The following is a 17368-nucleotide window of genomic DNA, read 5'->3' as shown; positions in this document are numbered from 1 at the left end:
ATATTGTGAAGTAATAACAATAAGTCTGATTAACATCCATCACCATACACAGTTCCAGAATATTTTTCTTGTGATGAGAACTTTTAAAAATTTACTTTCTTAGCAAATGTCCAATAAGCAGTAGTACAGTATTATTAACTATAGTCACCATGCTATACATGACATCCCCATGACTTATTTATTTTATAACTGGAAGTTTGTACTTTTCGACTGCTTTCACCTATTTCACCCACCCTTTATCCCTACTTCTAGCAACTACCAATCTGTTCCTGAATTTGTGAGATTGGATTTTTGTTTGTTTCTTTTTTTTTTTTTTTTTCAGGTACCACATATAATTGGGATCATAAGGTGTTTGTCTTTGTCTGTCTGACTTACTTCACTTGGTATGATGCCCATAAGGTCTATTTGTATTGTCACAAATGGCAAGGTTTTATTCTTTTTTTTAATCACTGTATGATATTCCAGTGTGTGTGTGTACACTACATCTTCTTTATCCATTCATCCATCAGTGGATGTAGATTGTTTTTATATCATGGCTATTGTAAAAAATGCTGCTGTACACAGGGGTTCATATATCTTTTCAAGTCAGTGTGTTCATTTTCTTTGAATAAATACCCAGAAGTGGAATTTCTAGATCGTATGATAGTTCTATTTTTAATTTTTTGAGAAGCATTCATACTATTTGCCATAATAGCTGCACCAATTTACATTCCCACCAACAGTGCACTAAAGTCCCCTTTTTTCCACATTCTTGCCAATGCTTGTTATTTCTTCTCTTTTTAGTTAATAGCCATTCTGTCAGGTATGAGGTGAGATCTTATTGTGATTTTGAATTGCATTTCCCTGATGATCAATGACGCTGAGAATCTCTTCATGCACCTGCTGGCCTTCTGTATGTCTTCTTTGGAAAAATATTTATATTCTCTGCCCATTTTTTAATTGGATTGAATTTTATTTACTTTTTTGTTTTTTGTTTTGTTTTGTTTTGCTTTGCTTGCTGTTGAGTTGTGTAAGTTCTTTATTTATTTTGGATATTAACCTTTTATCAGATATATAATTTTCTCCCATTCAGTAGGTTGCCTTTTCACAAATGTTTCATTTCTACCCAGTTTTTTCACCTAACTTTGTATCATGTACAAGTTCCCATACCATTAAATATTCTTAAAAGACAGTTTTTTCATGGGTAAAAAATACTCTACAATCTGGATGTTCTGTAATTATTTGAGTATTCCCACTTGATATTGAGATTGTTCCTAATATTTCATTTAAAACATTTTTAAATACTTATCTTTATTTCTTGTAGTTTTTGTGGGCTACTTTTTTTGTTTTTGGGTTTTTTGTTGTTGTTGTTGTTTTTTGTTTTGTTTTGTTTTTTTTGGTTTAGAGAGGGAAGAAGAGGGATGAGGGGCAAGGGGAGAGGGAGAGAGAGAATCTTAAGCAGGCTCCACACCCAGCAAGCCTGATGCAGGGCTCAGTCTCACAATCCTGAGATCATGACCTAAGCCAAAATCAAGAGTTGGACGCTTACCCTGGGCTAGATTTTTATAAGTGAAATTATTCCTTGAAGATAATGAGGATTACAAGGCCTGATATGTATTACTTTTCCTAGTATGTATTCCTAGAAATGTTGTTACTAATGATGTATGAAGATGTACATTGTACCATCACTTGAAATTTTCTTTAAAAAACTTCCCAGTATATATTTAGATTATTTATTAGAATCCTAATTGCAACAATTATTCTTAGAATAAGTGTTCTTCTGTTCAATGGCATCCAAATATCTGAAGTATAATAAATTGTTAGCAATAATTTATTAGGCAACTGCCCTGAATAATGCTAGGTATTCATAATAAAGAGTATAATGCATGATTCTTGACTTCTATTCACTCATAATTTCTTTTCTAGATATTTATTCTCTAGCCTATCTAAATTACATTAGAAACTTTATTTCCATTCCAAATGGGCCTGTGAAAATTATAAGCCACTAGCTATGGCTACTACTTCCTAAAAAGCACATGCTTTTTCAGCATAAATTGTTAGGAGAGAAATACAGTGGGATGGGGAAGGGTGACTGAGTTATAACAGATCCTTCTATCTAATTACATATACAGGTGGCAAATGCATTATTAGAATAGTGTTTAGTGTCTATATTAAAGTGAAAATTGTAATTAAAAAGTATGCTTTCTCCTGCTGTGACTACTTTACCATAGGGGTCTTGTCTATCTGGTGAATTTTAAAAGAACAATTAAAAGTGATATTGTTCCTGTTTCAGTGAACTGCTCACATTTTTGGTGTATCAAATAAGTATTTTAACCTGACAAAGAAGATTCATAGCATGTTTTAAATATCCTGAGCATGTTATTTATTGTGAATGACTACTGTGACTTCTTCTCCAAGTCTTGAATTTAACTATAATCTTTGGTGGCTATAATGTGATCTCTTATTTTTTCAACCATATTTCATTATTTCATATTGGCCTGAATTTATATTCTCAATCTTGAATATTTTCCCTGCTAGTTATATTCTATTTTTGAAGAAAGGCTCTGAGTGGCATATGAGAAAACTGTTTAAAATTTGATTGGCTAATAGATTTTTTCCTCTTTTTAATGTAAAACTCCTTGGTTCTAATTCTTCAAGATTCTTTTTTGAGAAAAGGAGACTCATATTACTGATAATAATAACTTGATCTCTTAATAATTTGATTATTAAATGTTCATGTTTCTGTCTTGCCTCTTTAATTTGATAAAAAACTACTTAGGGCAAGGAGCTGTGCTTTAGGCTTCTTTTTATTTTTGTCACATCCCAGCATAGAACATTAAAATAGTAGATGCTCACCCGACCATTTTTTGATTTGCTTGTAAAATTAAAAACTATAGATTATTACTTGCCATACATAAAAAGCAATCAAAATATTTGTTCATTCCGATATTTTGTAAAGGGGGAATAGCCATCACTTTTCACTGTGGAGTTAAAAGTCTGAAAGAAAGTAAGCATATGTTTGTGTGTTGACCTTCTGTTTAGAATAGTTCTCTGTACAACAGAATCGTTGTCATTGAATAATCACTCTCTTCTCATTTCCCTTTTCTTGTATATTTTATTGCCACGTTATCTTCAGGGACTCCTGAAAGCCTAGCTGAGAAGGAGAGGCAGCTTATGGGTATGATCAATCAGCTGACCAGTCTGCGAGAGCAGCTACTGGCTGCCCACGATGAGCAGAAGAAACTGGCTGCATCTCAGATCGAGAAACAGCGCCAGCAAATGGAGCTGGCCAAACAGCAACAAGAACAGGTGAGTAGGAGCCAGGGACACATAAAGGACCATAGACATAGTTTTGCCTGCTATGTAGAGGACACTCTCCTAGACACACAAAGACCAATAAAAGCCTTTCTTCCCACCTCACATAAATAAATAAAAAAGCAAAATGCAAAAGAGGCAAACAAACAAAAACACTTTGATCCGAAAAAGCTTATCAACTGCTTTAGTGCTATGTAACATGGAAGTAAGTATAACCAAGGTGAAATTGTGATAGGTCACGAGAGAAGTACCAAATAGAATCATGATGTGTCAAGAGAACATTTCCAGTCAGGGACACCGTGAAGTATTTCATTCAACAGGTGTTTTTGTATGAGCTTTGAAGAATAAGTAGGATTCAACAAGTGAAGTAAATTAATTATGGCCCAGGAAGTTTAGTTAGATGCCTATTATAATAAATTACATAAGGAGATTCTAAACTAGATCGTTAGAAGTGACCACAGAAAAAGAGAAGAAAAGATAAACAGGCGGGAAAATTATGATTAGTTGAATTCTTTGCATGGGCAAAGAATGAGGAAAGATGTTGAGCCTGGGTGATGGGTAAAGTCAGGAGGAGGGCAAATTTGGGAAAGCAGGTGGTTTTATCATGTTTAATTAGAGGTCTTGTCAGGTTGTCTAACTGGAGGTATGTAAAAAACAGCTAGAAATATCAGTTGAAAAGAGGGCTGAACTAAATTGCTTAGATTATTTACATAGAGATAGTAGTTTAAACCACTGGGGTAGAAAAGTTTCATTCATTTATTCAACACATAATAATCAGTGCTTCTTATGTGCCAGGCACTGTGCTAACTTCTGAGGCTATATCAATTAACCAGAAAGATAGAACCTCTGAATTCTAGTGGAAAGAAAGAGATGATTAACAAAGGGAAAAGAGGAATTAACAAAATGACTTTAGACAGTGATAAGTTATTTGATGAAATGTAATAGAATTATTTAATAAATATTGATCGGTATGGCAAGGCAATGTTTCTTAGATTGGGTGGTTGGATCTGGCAGTTGAGCTCAGATCTACATGACATACAAGAGACAATCATATTAATATCTGGGGCCAGAGCATTTCATGCAGGGGAATGGCGGGTTTGAAGCCCTAAATTAGAATAGCGGTGATATCATTAGAAAATAGGAACTAAGGGTCGAGCCTTGGGAGATACTGGCATATAGCTGGTAGAGAAAGGAAAATGAACAATTCCAGAAGAACAAAGCTACTAGATTTGTCATTTAGTTTCTCACTGTTGGCCTTTTAAGCCTCTGGCTTCTGTGGAGCTTTAGTAATAGAAATGAGGCATAAGAATTGACAAATGTGTAGTAGGAAAATGGAGGCAATGTATAAGAACTATACTTAAAATTGGTAACAATGGGAAGGGAAGAAAGAGGGTGTCATAGGGTGAATTTATATATAGACATGGTACATCTTTTCTGGGGCTAACTTCCTTTTGACATCCCATATTCTGGGCTCTGTCCATTCACCGTCCCAAGTGGAAGAAGACCATTATTTAGTCAGGGGTATTTGTGTGTCCACACATGCCTGCAAAACCTTCTTAATAATTTTCAAAACGTAAACTAGCAGAGTTGAAAGAAGAAATATTCAGATTACATTTGAAGAGACCCCCTTTCAGTTTACTCTTCCCTACTTGGTGGTTCATCTGTGCTTGAAAGATGATGCTTTCATCTTTAATGAAATACTTGATCATTTCCCTTAAAGATATATTTGGCCTGTTCTTGAATATGGCCCATATTTCTCTTGCTTTACCCCAGCAATAAGTGTTCAGAATGCTCACCTGTGACGGTCTAGAAAAACACTACTCTTTTCTTGTTCATAATTCTCAATGCTTTCAAACATCTGAATTCTAGAAAATTCTAGGAGCTTCTGAAAGTGTAGGTCAGATGGGGATATTTCTTTGTAGAGAATCACTACTTTGGTGGGTCTAAGGGCATATTTGTCCTGAAAAATCTGAGCAATCACTAATAGAGAGCAAAGTCCTCGTTCTTCTCTTTCACATTCTGGCCCTCCCCACATATCATCAAAGGATTCTAGAATTTTTTACTTTTTCTGACATTATCCTTGGAATTTTAGAAATCATTAGGTTCTTCCAGAATTTCTCTCCTGTGTTGGAAAGATGCTAAGCAATGATGCCTACAAGCCTGAGAGAAGACCCTTTGTGAAAGCTTCAGGTCAGGTTTCTAGAGCCTATTTTACTCCCCTAGATCTTCTCTACCATGCAGTGCTGACATGCATAATCGCCACTCTTGTGGTCACTGATCTTTTCATCAGGGCACAGGGAAAACTCTGAAGGGCATTTAATACTTATTCCTTAAGATTCAGGTTAGGTATATCTTCTCTTGAGAACTCCTTTTCTGACCCTCCTCCTAAAGCTCCCTACTCATTGTAGGGGTACTTACTCTGTGCACTCTGCTATTCCCATTACAGCCCTTAGTGATGCTAATGTTCATTGACCAGCCTTTTCACTGGACTCTGAGCTCCATTCTACACTTTTTCGTTCGTAAATATCTATTGAGCACCAATTCGATGCCAGGTTCTATTTCAGTTACTGGGATATAGCAAAAAACAAAACATACAAAAATTCCTAATGTATTGAATTCCAGTTAGGAAAAGACAGTAAACAAACAAGTACTATATAGTAGATGTTAATAAGGGATATAAATAAAGGAGAGAATTAGGGATGAGGGTGTCAGGTAGAGAGAGAGGCTTTTTTAAAATGAGTGCTCAGGGAAGACCTCATCGACAGGGTGATATTTGATCAGAGACTTGCAAGAGGTGAGGGAGTGAACAATCAGTTATCTAGGAACAGAGAGTTCCAGATGGAGGGCAAAGGAAGTGCAAAAGCCCAGAGGCAGGTATATCCTTGGGAGATAGGAGCATCCTTAGCGTCTTCAGGAGACAGTAGAGGAGAGGGGCAAGAGTGGGGTAATAAAGGGAGAAGCAAGAGAAGGTGAAACCAGTAGCAGGAGGCCAAATCATACAGGGTCTTACAGGCATTGTATGGAGACTGGCTTCTGCTCTGCGTGAGACAGAGGATTTTAAAAAGGTGAATAACATGACACAACTTATATTTTAAAAGGATCTTTCTAGATACTGGTATATTATAGGCTGTAGGGAGCAAAGGCAGAAGCAGAAAGAGCAATAGGAGACTATTACAATAACCCAGCAAGAGACAACAATGGCTAGAACAGGAGGAATTGTGGAGGGGTATGAGGTGGTCAGTTTCTTGATAAATGCTTAAGGTGCTGATAAAAAGATTTAAGGATCACCTGAAATATTGATATGCAGAAGGGAAAGACCAGATTTAAGGAAAAGAGTGATAGTCCTTTTCCTGTCATCTCCTTTCTACCTTTCTTGAGGAGAAAAAAAAAATGGATTTTTTGAAAACCATGTCCCTAAGATAAAATGAAAGCATGAAAATAGCCATAATTGAGTTTAGTTTTGAACTTGAATATGAAGTACCTTTGAGAATGTCTTTGGAAAAATGGGTCTGAAGCTGAAAGCAAAGAATAGGCTAGAGAAACAAATTCATAAGTACTTGGCATACATTCAGGAGTAGGGATACGGGGAAAAATCGAGTCTAAAATTGAGCCATATACAACTACGACATTGATTGGCTAGACAGAGCAGTTGAAGGTAACTGAGAAGGAACAGACTGAGGGTGGAGCAAAACCTGGAAAATAGGCTGTCATGGAAGCCAAGGAAGAAAGTTCAGGATCAGGGGAGAGAACTCGAGTGTCGAATTTTGATGAAAGGACAAAAGGTGAAATCTAAAAAACACGTTAGAATTGTAAAAATGAGGGGCACCTGGGTGGCTCAGTCAGTTAAGCGTCTGACTCTTGATTTTGGCTCAGGTCATGATCTCAGGTCGTGAGATCAAGCCCTGTGTCGGGCTCCATGCTCAGCAACGGAGTCTGCCTGGGAGTCTCTCCCTCCCAATCCCTTTACCCTCCCCCCACTCTCTACCTCTCTCCCTCCCCCTCTAAAATAAATAAACCTTAAAAAAAGAATTAAAAAAATGAGATTGGCGACTTTTATTAAGAATCATTTTAGTGGAGAATGGGAACAGAAACCATGATGGAGTGCATTGAAGAGTTGGCACTTCAGGGATTTGTGGGAGGCAGAAATGAGGGCAGTATTTACAAAAAAACAAAAGCAAATACTAAAACCTCGCTGAGGTATACAGCCTCTGCCAATGCAATACTCTGTGCTACCCCGAACTCCCAGGTTGCAACAACACCCCCCCCACACCTTGACGCTGTAGTTTCTTTTGTAGAAAAGAGCTAAAAGTGCCAGAGGCCGTACCTTGCTACTGTATTGCCCGGAAGGAAGAGGGATTTCCAACACTCTACCATCGGCATCGGATCACTGTTGGAGTGTCTTAGGCTTCATTTGTTTTAGGCCAAAAGAAACTGTTCCGAAGACTAAATATCTTGTTTGATCCTACTTAAGGACGAATTGCTGGTACTGTAGGGGTACAGGCACATCTATTTTCATCATCTTAATCAGTGTCAAATCAAACTTGGAGCCACAGAACATTGGTAATTGCCCCCTGGGACTACAATATACTTTTAAATTTTTCATGTGCAATTTCTCCACAGATTGCAAGACAACAGCAGCAGCTTCTGCAGCAACAACACAAAATCAATTTGCTTCAGCAACAGATCCAGGTCAGAAATCATCATTTCATGCAAACTTCCAATTAAAAAAAATTATCTATCTATCTATCTATCTATCTATTATCTATTATCTATCTTCTATCTGTCTGTATCCTGTTTCCAATGTTTAGATGACCTAACTAGAATAACCTCCAAAATAAAAATTACTTTCGGCTTACGTAATTCCTGCCGTGTCACCTCCTAGGCCATGAGAAATCTTGCGAATGGTGACTGGCACAGCCCCTACTGTCAGGGAGCTTCGATCTGAGTGAGCTGACAGTCATTTTCATCCTATACCAAAAGGAAATTATTGCCAAGAAATGTTAGAAAGGTTTCATTTTCTCTGTCCTTTAATGTTTAAAATGTGACTGTGAGTGATCTCAGTGAGAGATGTGCAGGGAAACCGAAGCAAAAAGGTACAGCAAGTTTTGTTAGAGACGACATTTTACTATGTGTTCAAGAGCCACGTGTGATAAGGGTTGAGGTTAGGGAAGGGGAATGATTTGGTGTTCAAGTAGAATTTCACCCTTCATGTTGCCCGGAGAGACTAAGAGTGAGGGCTCTGTAACCCGCATCTTTTGCTTAAATGGAAATGTGTGATAATAAGGAGCATCAACGAAGATGGAAGAAAGCAGCTATATTGGTAACAGAAGGAAAAAGTAAGTTGTCAGGGCTGGCCTGTTTTCCCCATTTGCAGGTGGCACGAATTTTGACAAAAATATTTCCCCTTTTGAAAATTCCCTTTCCAAAAGTGCCTATTTCCTAAGAGTGTTGTTTATGAGGATTTAATGAAATCATGGATGGAGTATCAAGGCACACAGTAGGTGCTCAATACATACTTCCTATTACCAGCAAGAAAAAGAATCTAATTCATGGAGCATTGAATCTACCCTATGTAACATCGTCTTCTGGAAGCAGATGTTAAGAGAAATTCATCCTTCTTTTGAAATTCTCTCTTGAGAATCCAACATATTTTTAAGGTAAATATCGTAAATTACAGAAACAAACATGTCTACATTGTTTCATTTGTGTATTTAATCATGTTTAGACTTCATTGCCAGCAGAGTTTATCCCATTTACCTAATTGGATCAGGGATAGTTAATTACTTTACCCTGGATTATATAGCCCAATCAGAGTTTACTCGTTCTTGGTCCACCTGAAATTTTTGTGAGCTAGTCACAGCTTCAGAGAGACAGAGAAACATCAGTGAGATGATCCAGCCAGGATTCTTTGCTTTCCTTAACTGTGATTATGAGCAGCAAATCCTAATGTGGTGTTATCTGTCTGATCATTTCTGGAATGTGGTTATTCAATTCAGTGGTTTCAAACTGTTCATTGGGGGCATCTGGGTGGCTCAGTCATTTGAGTGTTGGACTCTTGATCTCGGCTCAGGTCTTGATCTCATCGTTGTGAGTCTGAGCCCTGTGTTGGGCTCCGTGCTGGGCTGGAATCTACTTAAAAAAAAAATACAAAATACTGTTTGTTGGATTTCATGTTCAGTCTAAGTATGCTGACTTTGAATATAGTTTTAGTTGATGGTACCAGGTTATCTACATTTAAAATGTTTTTAATTATTGAAAATATAAGATAACAAAGCAGTTATATATATTTAATCTGGGAAGTAGGAAATGTTTCAAGCAAAAATTAAGTACGGAGCAAGACTGATGATCTGAAAAGAATTCATTTACACAGTTTCTAGTATATTCATTAACTAAAAACATACTTATAAAGTATATTTTATAAATTGTTGATTTGGGGCAGTCTTGCAAATACTTAATAGTTAAGAAAGTCACAATATATTTAAATTAGTCTATTGAGAAATTGTTCAGTTTTGGGAAGGACCCCTATAGGGCCATGTGTAGAAATAGAAGATTAAAAATGTGGAACAGATCCTTTTTTTTTTTTTTTTTTTTTTGCTTGTATAAATCCTTGCCACATTTCTTTTTGAGAATGTTTTCTCTCCCTTTTCTTCTTTCCCCTTCCTCCTTTTCCTTGGCATCATCTGACAAGGAGGAAGAAGGGTAAAAATAAAATCTGCTATGGTGGAAGACAAATCAAATTCATAACAAATAGTATTATAAAATTTATCTTTGTCAATGCACACATAATCAATGCTTACATGAGAATTTACAGAATAAATTTACTTGATACCTATTATATTTTGAATTTGATCTACTTCCTTTATCTTTCTTAAATATGGAGCTTAAGACCTTGTAGAAATAAACACACCAACGTATATTGTTCATCCTGATTGCATTTTCTTACGTGTCTTATACCACTGTCTCTTTGAGCTTTAGAAAACAATATATTCCAGTTCCTTTATTGGTAGAATAGTGGACTGCAATGTTACTAGACCCACAATTAAGGCTGCCTTTAAGCTTTTGGTTTCAATTATAAATACACGCTTGGCCCAAATGCTGGTAAAGGCATGCAGTGCATTAGATGGGTAGACAGACCTGCTAGATGGATTAGATTGACAGGGTAAGAGAGCAAGACAAATTTTCACACTTGATGGCTGTGTTAAATGACAGGAGGATGATGTTCCCCAACATTTCTCTCATTTTTTTACTGAGACCTCTTTAAAGGACAGGTTGATTTAGACATCTTTATTACATTTGAAGTATATGTCATTTGATTTTTAAAAAGTGTATGAACAAGTTTGTGCATATTTGTGTATGCACAAACATTCATGTATTCTAATGACCTAAGTTATTTAAAATTTCTCTTGGCCTATTATTTCTATCTTCTTTCAACTCCAGATGAAAAAAGTGGTAGTAGGTTTTACTCTGTAGTTATATATTCAAAGAGAAAATGCCAGAAGAATTAGCAAATTCACCAATTGTGTTCAATCACTTAGGATCAATTCTTTATGAACTGTTTTTCTCTCTTTAAAAAGCAACTGTAGCTCCAATTGCATGATTGTGATTGGATTGAGAAAATCTACAGTACTTCCTTACAAGGACTTTTTGTAGAGTTATAGTCTTCTTCTAGGTTGATTCATGTAACTCATTAGGATTAAAAGAAGAAACAAAAAAGTTTTCTGTTATTCTTTGTAATGTCATAAATCAGTTCATTTTCCAGATAAAATCATGTCATAATACCAGAAAATATCTCATCTTCTCACAAGAGCTTGTCTGTTTCTTTATGAGACTCTCAATTTTAGCAACACTAAGAAGTTTGTCTTCTTTTTCTCCCATTCAGCAGTGTTTTCTTTTAATATTTTTCTTTGCTGTCCTTAAAAAAAATAGAATATTTTTGCATTCCTGCTTACTGTACCTAGCTAACTCTTAATGCACGTTAATATGTGAGATGAAATTTGTAAATATTTCAGAGAAAAATATCTTTAGATTTTTTAAAAGGTAACCTTTTTTCCCCTTTAATCTTTTGCTTATGCTACAGTGCCCATCTTTTAGCAATTTTATTTTCTAACTAATCTCTTTTTTACATTAAATCAACCTGTTTCTAATAGGGATAATAAGGTGGTTTATGTTTCCAATAATGATCCTAAACCAACGGTTCATCTTGACCTCATTCACTGTTACCAGAACCTTTTAAAGTAAAAGAATGAGTGACCTCTACTCAGCTTCCATTATGGCAACAAACTGAATGTCCCTGGAGACTCGAGTTCCCTTTTATCTTGAAGCTTTGTATGGGACAGGGTTTCTATAGCTTTGGGAGTGAGTGGGGGAAACATGTCCTAGTTTTAATTTTTTTTTTTACCCTTTTTCAATAATACTTGATGGAATTTTAGGTTCTTATTAGCATCTAATAGGGTCAGTCCAATAACATGCTCTAGAATGAAATCCACTTCAGATATTTTTGAGGGAACTTTTAAAGATGTTTTACTTCTTTTAAATGTGTATTTGTCATGATTCCCATACGGAAAGTTCAGTGTTTGTATTTTCTTAAGAGATTCCACAAATCGATTGCATTCTCCCTTCTCACAAACTTTTCCAATTGTTTGTTGTTCATTGTGTTCTCTTGGGGGCAAAGATTTGGTATTTCCTAATCCCCTGTCATTGTTTCTGATTCATAAGGTATATATTTGCAGGACTAGTAGTAGCTTTGGGTCACTGATTCTGTCTAGAGCTATGGGTAGAGCAAAGGACAAATCTCTGTTCTTTTGTATTCTTAACTAGCCAGTGTACATTCCATGGTATATAGGGAAGAGCTTGACTCTTCAGGTGGTATGGGACAAATTTTATCTGTATGAAATATGATTTTAATTGTATTGAATGATTAAAAATAAAGATAGAGAGCAGGTTCTCTGGAATTAAGACATACCTGAATTCTGTTTCTACATGTTCACACCTCATCTGAGTGTGATCTTAGGAAAATTGCTTAATCCCTCTGGTTTCAATATTCCCATCCATTAAATGGGAATTATAATAACTGACACTGGGTTAGTTTGAGTATTAAATGGAATCATACCTGACATGTAGTGAGCACACAATGCTGAAAATTTTTGCCTAGGTCATTAGGAGAGAAAAACTTGTTCCTTCTGTATTTCTGATGATGAACAATTTGATGGGTATTTCCAGCAAGAGGAGAATTTCTAGGAAAAAAAGAATATAATCTACATGGTAGTAGTCACTGAAAACTGTAAGTTCAGTGTTCCACAATTCATATGATTTTAGAACTACAAGGGATTTTTAGAAAGCCTTTATTTAGACCTATCTCTTATTTTGACATTTGTAAACTGAAACCAAGTAAGGTTAGAAGATTTTCCCAATGTCACAGAAGTTGTTACTTGTAGAACAATGGCTGGGTTCCAAGTTTCCCAAGTCTTGGCCTAGTTCATTTTTATTTCACCGACATTCTACCATTTAAGGCTTAATGGCCCGAAGTTTTAAAATGAGTTTTCTTTCCCTGGGAACTTATTCCTACAAAATAAAAATACAACTTGACTTATGTACAATTGGATGATTAAGTTGCAGTTATGGGCTCAACCAATTTGTGATAAAGGTTTCATTTTATTGGAGCCAAAGTTCTCTGAGCTCATTAAGAGTTTTGGTAATTCTTGATAAATTATTATGCAGAACAAAATCCATTGAAATATTGTATTGAAAACATAATAACGTGAAAGGTGAAATAATAGTACCTGACTGACCTGCTGATTTATGATTTCTTTCTCTGAGTGTGGTAAGTTGGAAGCATTTTACCCCCCTCAACAAGACTCCACACACATACATGAGGACAAAGAGATTGCAAAGTAACCTTGTCTCTTTAGGAGACTGGAAATGCCAAGAATAAACACCATGCAATTAAGGTAGCATTTCAACCTGAGAAGGAAATGCATTAACTCCTTGAGCTCTGACTAATGTTTTGCTCTAGGAAATAAAATATACCACAACTGAACAGGGTACAATTCTAGACTTTCAGATAGATTATTGGCAGAGAAAATACAGAGTTACAAAGAAGTAGCTTGAAGGGTGACTTCCTGCTCCTCCTTGTACTTTCTGGAAGTAGAGGCTCCATTCGAGAAGATAGGTGACCTCTCCTAGAAGATCAGGGATGCTACCTGCAGCTTTCTGTCCTTTCATTCAGAGAGAGCCACTTTGAAATCCTTTAACCATTTTTAATACATCTCCTGGCAATTACCTAATGATAGAATTTTAGTCATTCATATTATTTCACTGTCTAGATAAGCCTGTCTCTGAAGATAAAGGTACAGATGGATTGATATACATATATAGTTTAATTTTTACTGATATAACACATGTCACATGGCTAAGTGTACAAGAGAATAAGGAAAGCACCTACCCAGAGCCAACTCCCCTATATGCTCCTCTGTATACTGTGCCCAATCCTTTTACTCAGAAGGAGCCACTTTAAAATCTTTTGAATTTTCATTTTTAATAACTTCTTAGTATTTACTCTGTATATAAAAATATAATACTGTCTCTGACTTATCATCTTTAAATATCATTAACTTAGACATGAAGATTTGTTGAGTTCTTGTATCTCTACCCGGACATCCTCTCCTGTTCCTTCCCTCACCTTACAATGTAGTTACATAAGTCATTTAAATTCTTCCAGTAGGTCCTTCTAAGCTTTAAATAGTTTACTTACACCTCTTTTCTTTTTCAATCAATCATAAATAGTCTTTTCACACTTGCCAATTGCAATTTCTGTTACCTGTATGTCTACCTAAATATATTTAATACATGTGTTTGTGTATGTATGTATGTATGTATGTATGTATGTATGTATTCACACATACCTGTTGTGCTTTACCTAATGCTTAATCTTAAAAGTTGAAAATCAAAAAATGTTGTTTACATTAAAATACAAATCTATGTATTGTTATTTGGATAGTCTTAAAGGGATATTCCATATTTCCTTTTTGTGTAGCTTTTCTTCCCTTTTCTTTTCTTTTTTTCTTTTCCCCTCATGTTTACTCATGTGATTTGCCTTATAACTTCATAAATTCTCAAGAATAAATCAAATCTCCAAAACCCTGCTTTTCTTGATGCCTGCTTCCTAGACGCCTGTCCTGCTTTCATCTGGATCAGTTGGTCCAGCCAACATTCTGGAATGTCCATTTATAATTCTCCGGAGCTGGAATCACTGTTTCCTATATTGTCCTCCTTGGTTTAGCTCCTAATTTTTCTCCAGAACTACGAGAAACTTCCTGAAAGAAAAGGAGCAGTGTGGGGATGCAGGATATAAAGTGTCTGGGGTAAAACGTTCTAAATATATGTATATGTAATAACATTCTATTTAAGTTCTCTACTTGATTGACAGTTTGGCTGCAAATGAAATTCTAAGCTGGAAGTCTTTTTCCTTATATTTCAAATCTATTGATTCATCATCTTCTAACATCGACAAGAAATATGATGCTGATCTGAGTTTTGTTGGTGGTGGTGACCAATATCTCTCCTTTCTGAAAGTTTTTAGTATTTTCTATTTATTGTGACATTTCACTGGAATGTATACAGATATTTTTCATTTATTATATTGTAAATTCCATGAATCTTTTAGTCTAAAGAGCTGTGGTTTTTTTTTTTTTTTTTGCTCTGAAAATTTTTCTTTTTTTTTTCTTTACCCATTTTATCTCATTATTATTTTCCAGTTCTTTCTCCATCTCTTGCGACACAGATATTTTATTTTATTTTTCTGGACTAATAAATACGTTTCTTATTGTTCATATTTTGCCTCTGCTTCTTGATTCTTCTTCCTAGGGGATTGCCTGAAATTTATCTTCTGAACTGTTTAATTGAATCTTTATTTGAGAAATTACATTCTTAATTTCCATAAGCTTCTTCTTGCTCCCTGATAATTCTGTTTTCAGGTTATCCTATTCCTGTTTAATCCTGTTCTTGTCATTTCTCATTGAATTGAAACTTTGAGGTTTTTAAAAAGTTAAATTCTCATTTCCTTAAATTTTCTTTTCCTCCATTTTTCACCTGCTTGTTTATCTTGATGTTTCTCTTTCAGCTTAAAGTTCTGCTCAATTTTTTAAAAAAATCATTAGTTACACATTCAGATTTAAAAGCAAGATGAGAAAAACTAGATTGCAAGCTGTGACTATGAATGAGGTTTATCAACAGGTGAACACTGCTTTAGTGAGAATAAGAAGCTGGCCGTACATTACATGTATGGACACAGAAATCTTTGTTCTGGAAATCCAGTGTTCATGCTGACTATCTCAAGTTTTCCCAGACTCTTCAGTTTCTGTTGAGGGAGTGTGACATAGCTGGGGTAGAGGTGAACTGATGGAGCCACTTTCAACTATGCCTGTTTCCAATCCAGGTCTCACTCCTGCTGTTTCTCATACCTGGACTGTCAAGTCCCAAGACTTTCTAGTGGTTCTGAGGGCAACTTAAGCCCCATTTCAGCCTAACTCCTTCCATGTATACTCTGGTTTGTTTCACCCACTTTTAGTTAACATTCTACAATTTTCATCTTCCAAACTCTAGTCAAATTTCTTGCCTGTGTAAACCTCTTATTCTTTACTATTTTATGTGATACACAATTTTAAATTTGTCTAATAGTTTTTATCATTTTAACAGTATCTCAGGAAAGAATGCAATAAAAGCACATGGTCAGTCTGTCACCCTGGATTGGAAATCAGGACATCATTTTAAAAAATCCTTCCTTCCTTCCTTCCTTCCTTCCTTCCTTCCTTCCTTCCTTCCTTCCTTCCTTCCTTCTTTCCTCTCTCTTTCTTCTTTCTTTCTTTTGTTCTTTCTCTTTCTTTCTTTCTTTCTAAAATTTTATTTATTTATTTATTATTCTTAAATTTCTTTTTAAATATTCAAGACACAGTAACCAGTATGCGGGAATGAACGAGTCCTTGTAAAGACAATGAGTTATGGCAGAAAAGAACAGCTTGAGGCAGTTCTAAGATTTGTAAATGTATATTTTCTAGTTTCCTTGGTGTTTCCAGGGAACATAGATATGGAGAATATTACCATCCTTTTTCTCTTTTTGATAGATTTATCAAACAATATGAGTTTATATTTATGTAGAATTTTAAACTATGACCCTGATATTTTAAACTCTTTAATATCATTACTGAGACTCTGGTTGAAGTAACTATATTTGGTGACTGTGCTAAAGTAATTTTGACCAAGGTTTTGGAAGCTGTAATCTGGTTCTGGAATGCATGCATCCTGACTTGGGCTTTTCACTAAAAACAAACAATGCATTTCATGGAAGATGTTTTTTTCTCATCTTTTATGTGGAATCTCAAATAATCTTCCTTATTGTTTTCCTTTTTCTATCTTATTTCTGTGCCATTTCTGTGCTGCTTCTTTCTCTGATCTTTGCAGTATGATTTCTGAAGTGAAGCCTGGGTTCATTTGATCCATAATGGCCATTATGGAATCACTGAGGTTGGCCCAGAAAGCAGACTGACGACAGTCTTTCCCATGACTTTACAGCCTTTTCCCAAACAACATTACCTGTGGAAAAGTTGAACACTCTTCCTCACTGTGGCTCTGTACTCCCTATCTTATCAGTTAACAAAACAGGGCCCATCAGGGCTAGATAAAACCCTGGGAATGTAATTATCAAATAGTGAGAAACAAAACAAGACAAGGCAAGTTAACAACAACAAATTTGGAAATATAGGCCAGAAGTCAATATGCTGGCCTAAAATGAATCTATTTTACTCTACCCTAGTTTACACGTTCATTAATGTGGTCAAACAACGCGATAGCAGCGAGTTGCTCACAAAGCCTTTAGAAAGAATTTCTATCTCCTTTCTTTGAATAGAGTTGACAAATAGAAAGAAAATTAGATGTCAATGAAATTAACAGAGTGTTAACATAAAATTAATTATTCTATGAAGAGTAGTTATATCATGAGTCAAGACTTACATTCCAGGCATTCCTAGCACATGGCAAATTTGGTTGAGTTCTGTAGCTGGAGGACTAATTTCTACTCAAA

The 17368-nt window shown here is 35.5% G+C and overlaps 1 protein-coding gene across 39 annotated transcripts in view; it reads left to right on the top strand.

The window, feature by feature from the left end:
- SOX5 (SRY-box transcription factor 5) overlaps positions 1–17368 on the top strand; it is a 964448-nt gene that overhangs the window by 759199 nt on the left and 187881 nt on the right. For all 39 annotated transcript variants that reach the window (XM_048216852.2, XM_044385168.3, XM_057303269.1 and 36 more), the window contains 2 exons: positions 3116–3288; positions 7915–7983. In XM_048216852.2, the coding sequence (XP_048072809.1) occupies positions 3116–3288; positions 7915–7983 (242 nt within the window). The remainder of the gene's footprint in view (positions 1–3115; positions 3289–7914; positions 7984–17368) is intronic.

The sequence above is a fragment of the Ursus arctos genome, unplaced genomic scaffold, assembly GCF_023065955.2.
Source record: "Ursus arctos isolate Adak ecotype North America unplaced genomic scaffold, UrsArc2.0 scaffold_26, whole genome shotgun sequence".
NCBI classification, from domain to species: domain Eukaryota; kingdom Metazoa; phylum Chordata; class Mammalia; order Carnivora; family Ursidae; genus Ursus; species Ursus arctos.
This window is presented reverse-complemented; position numbering and strand designations above follow the sequence as displayed.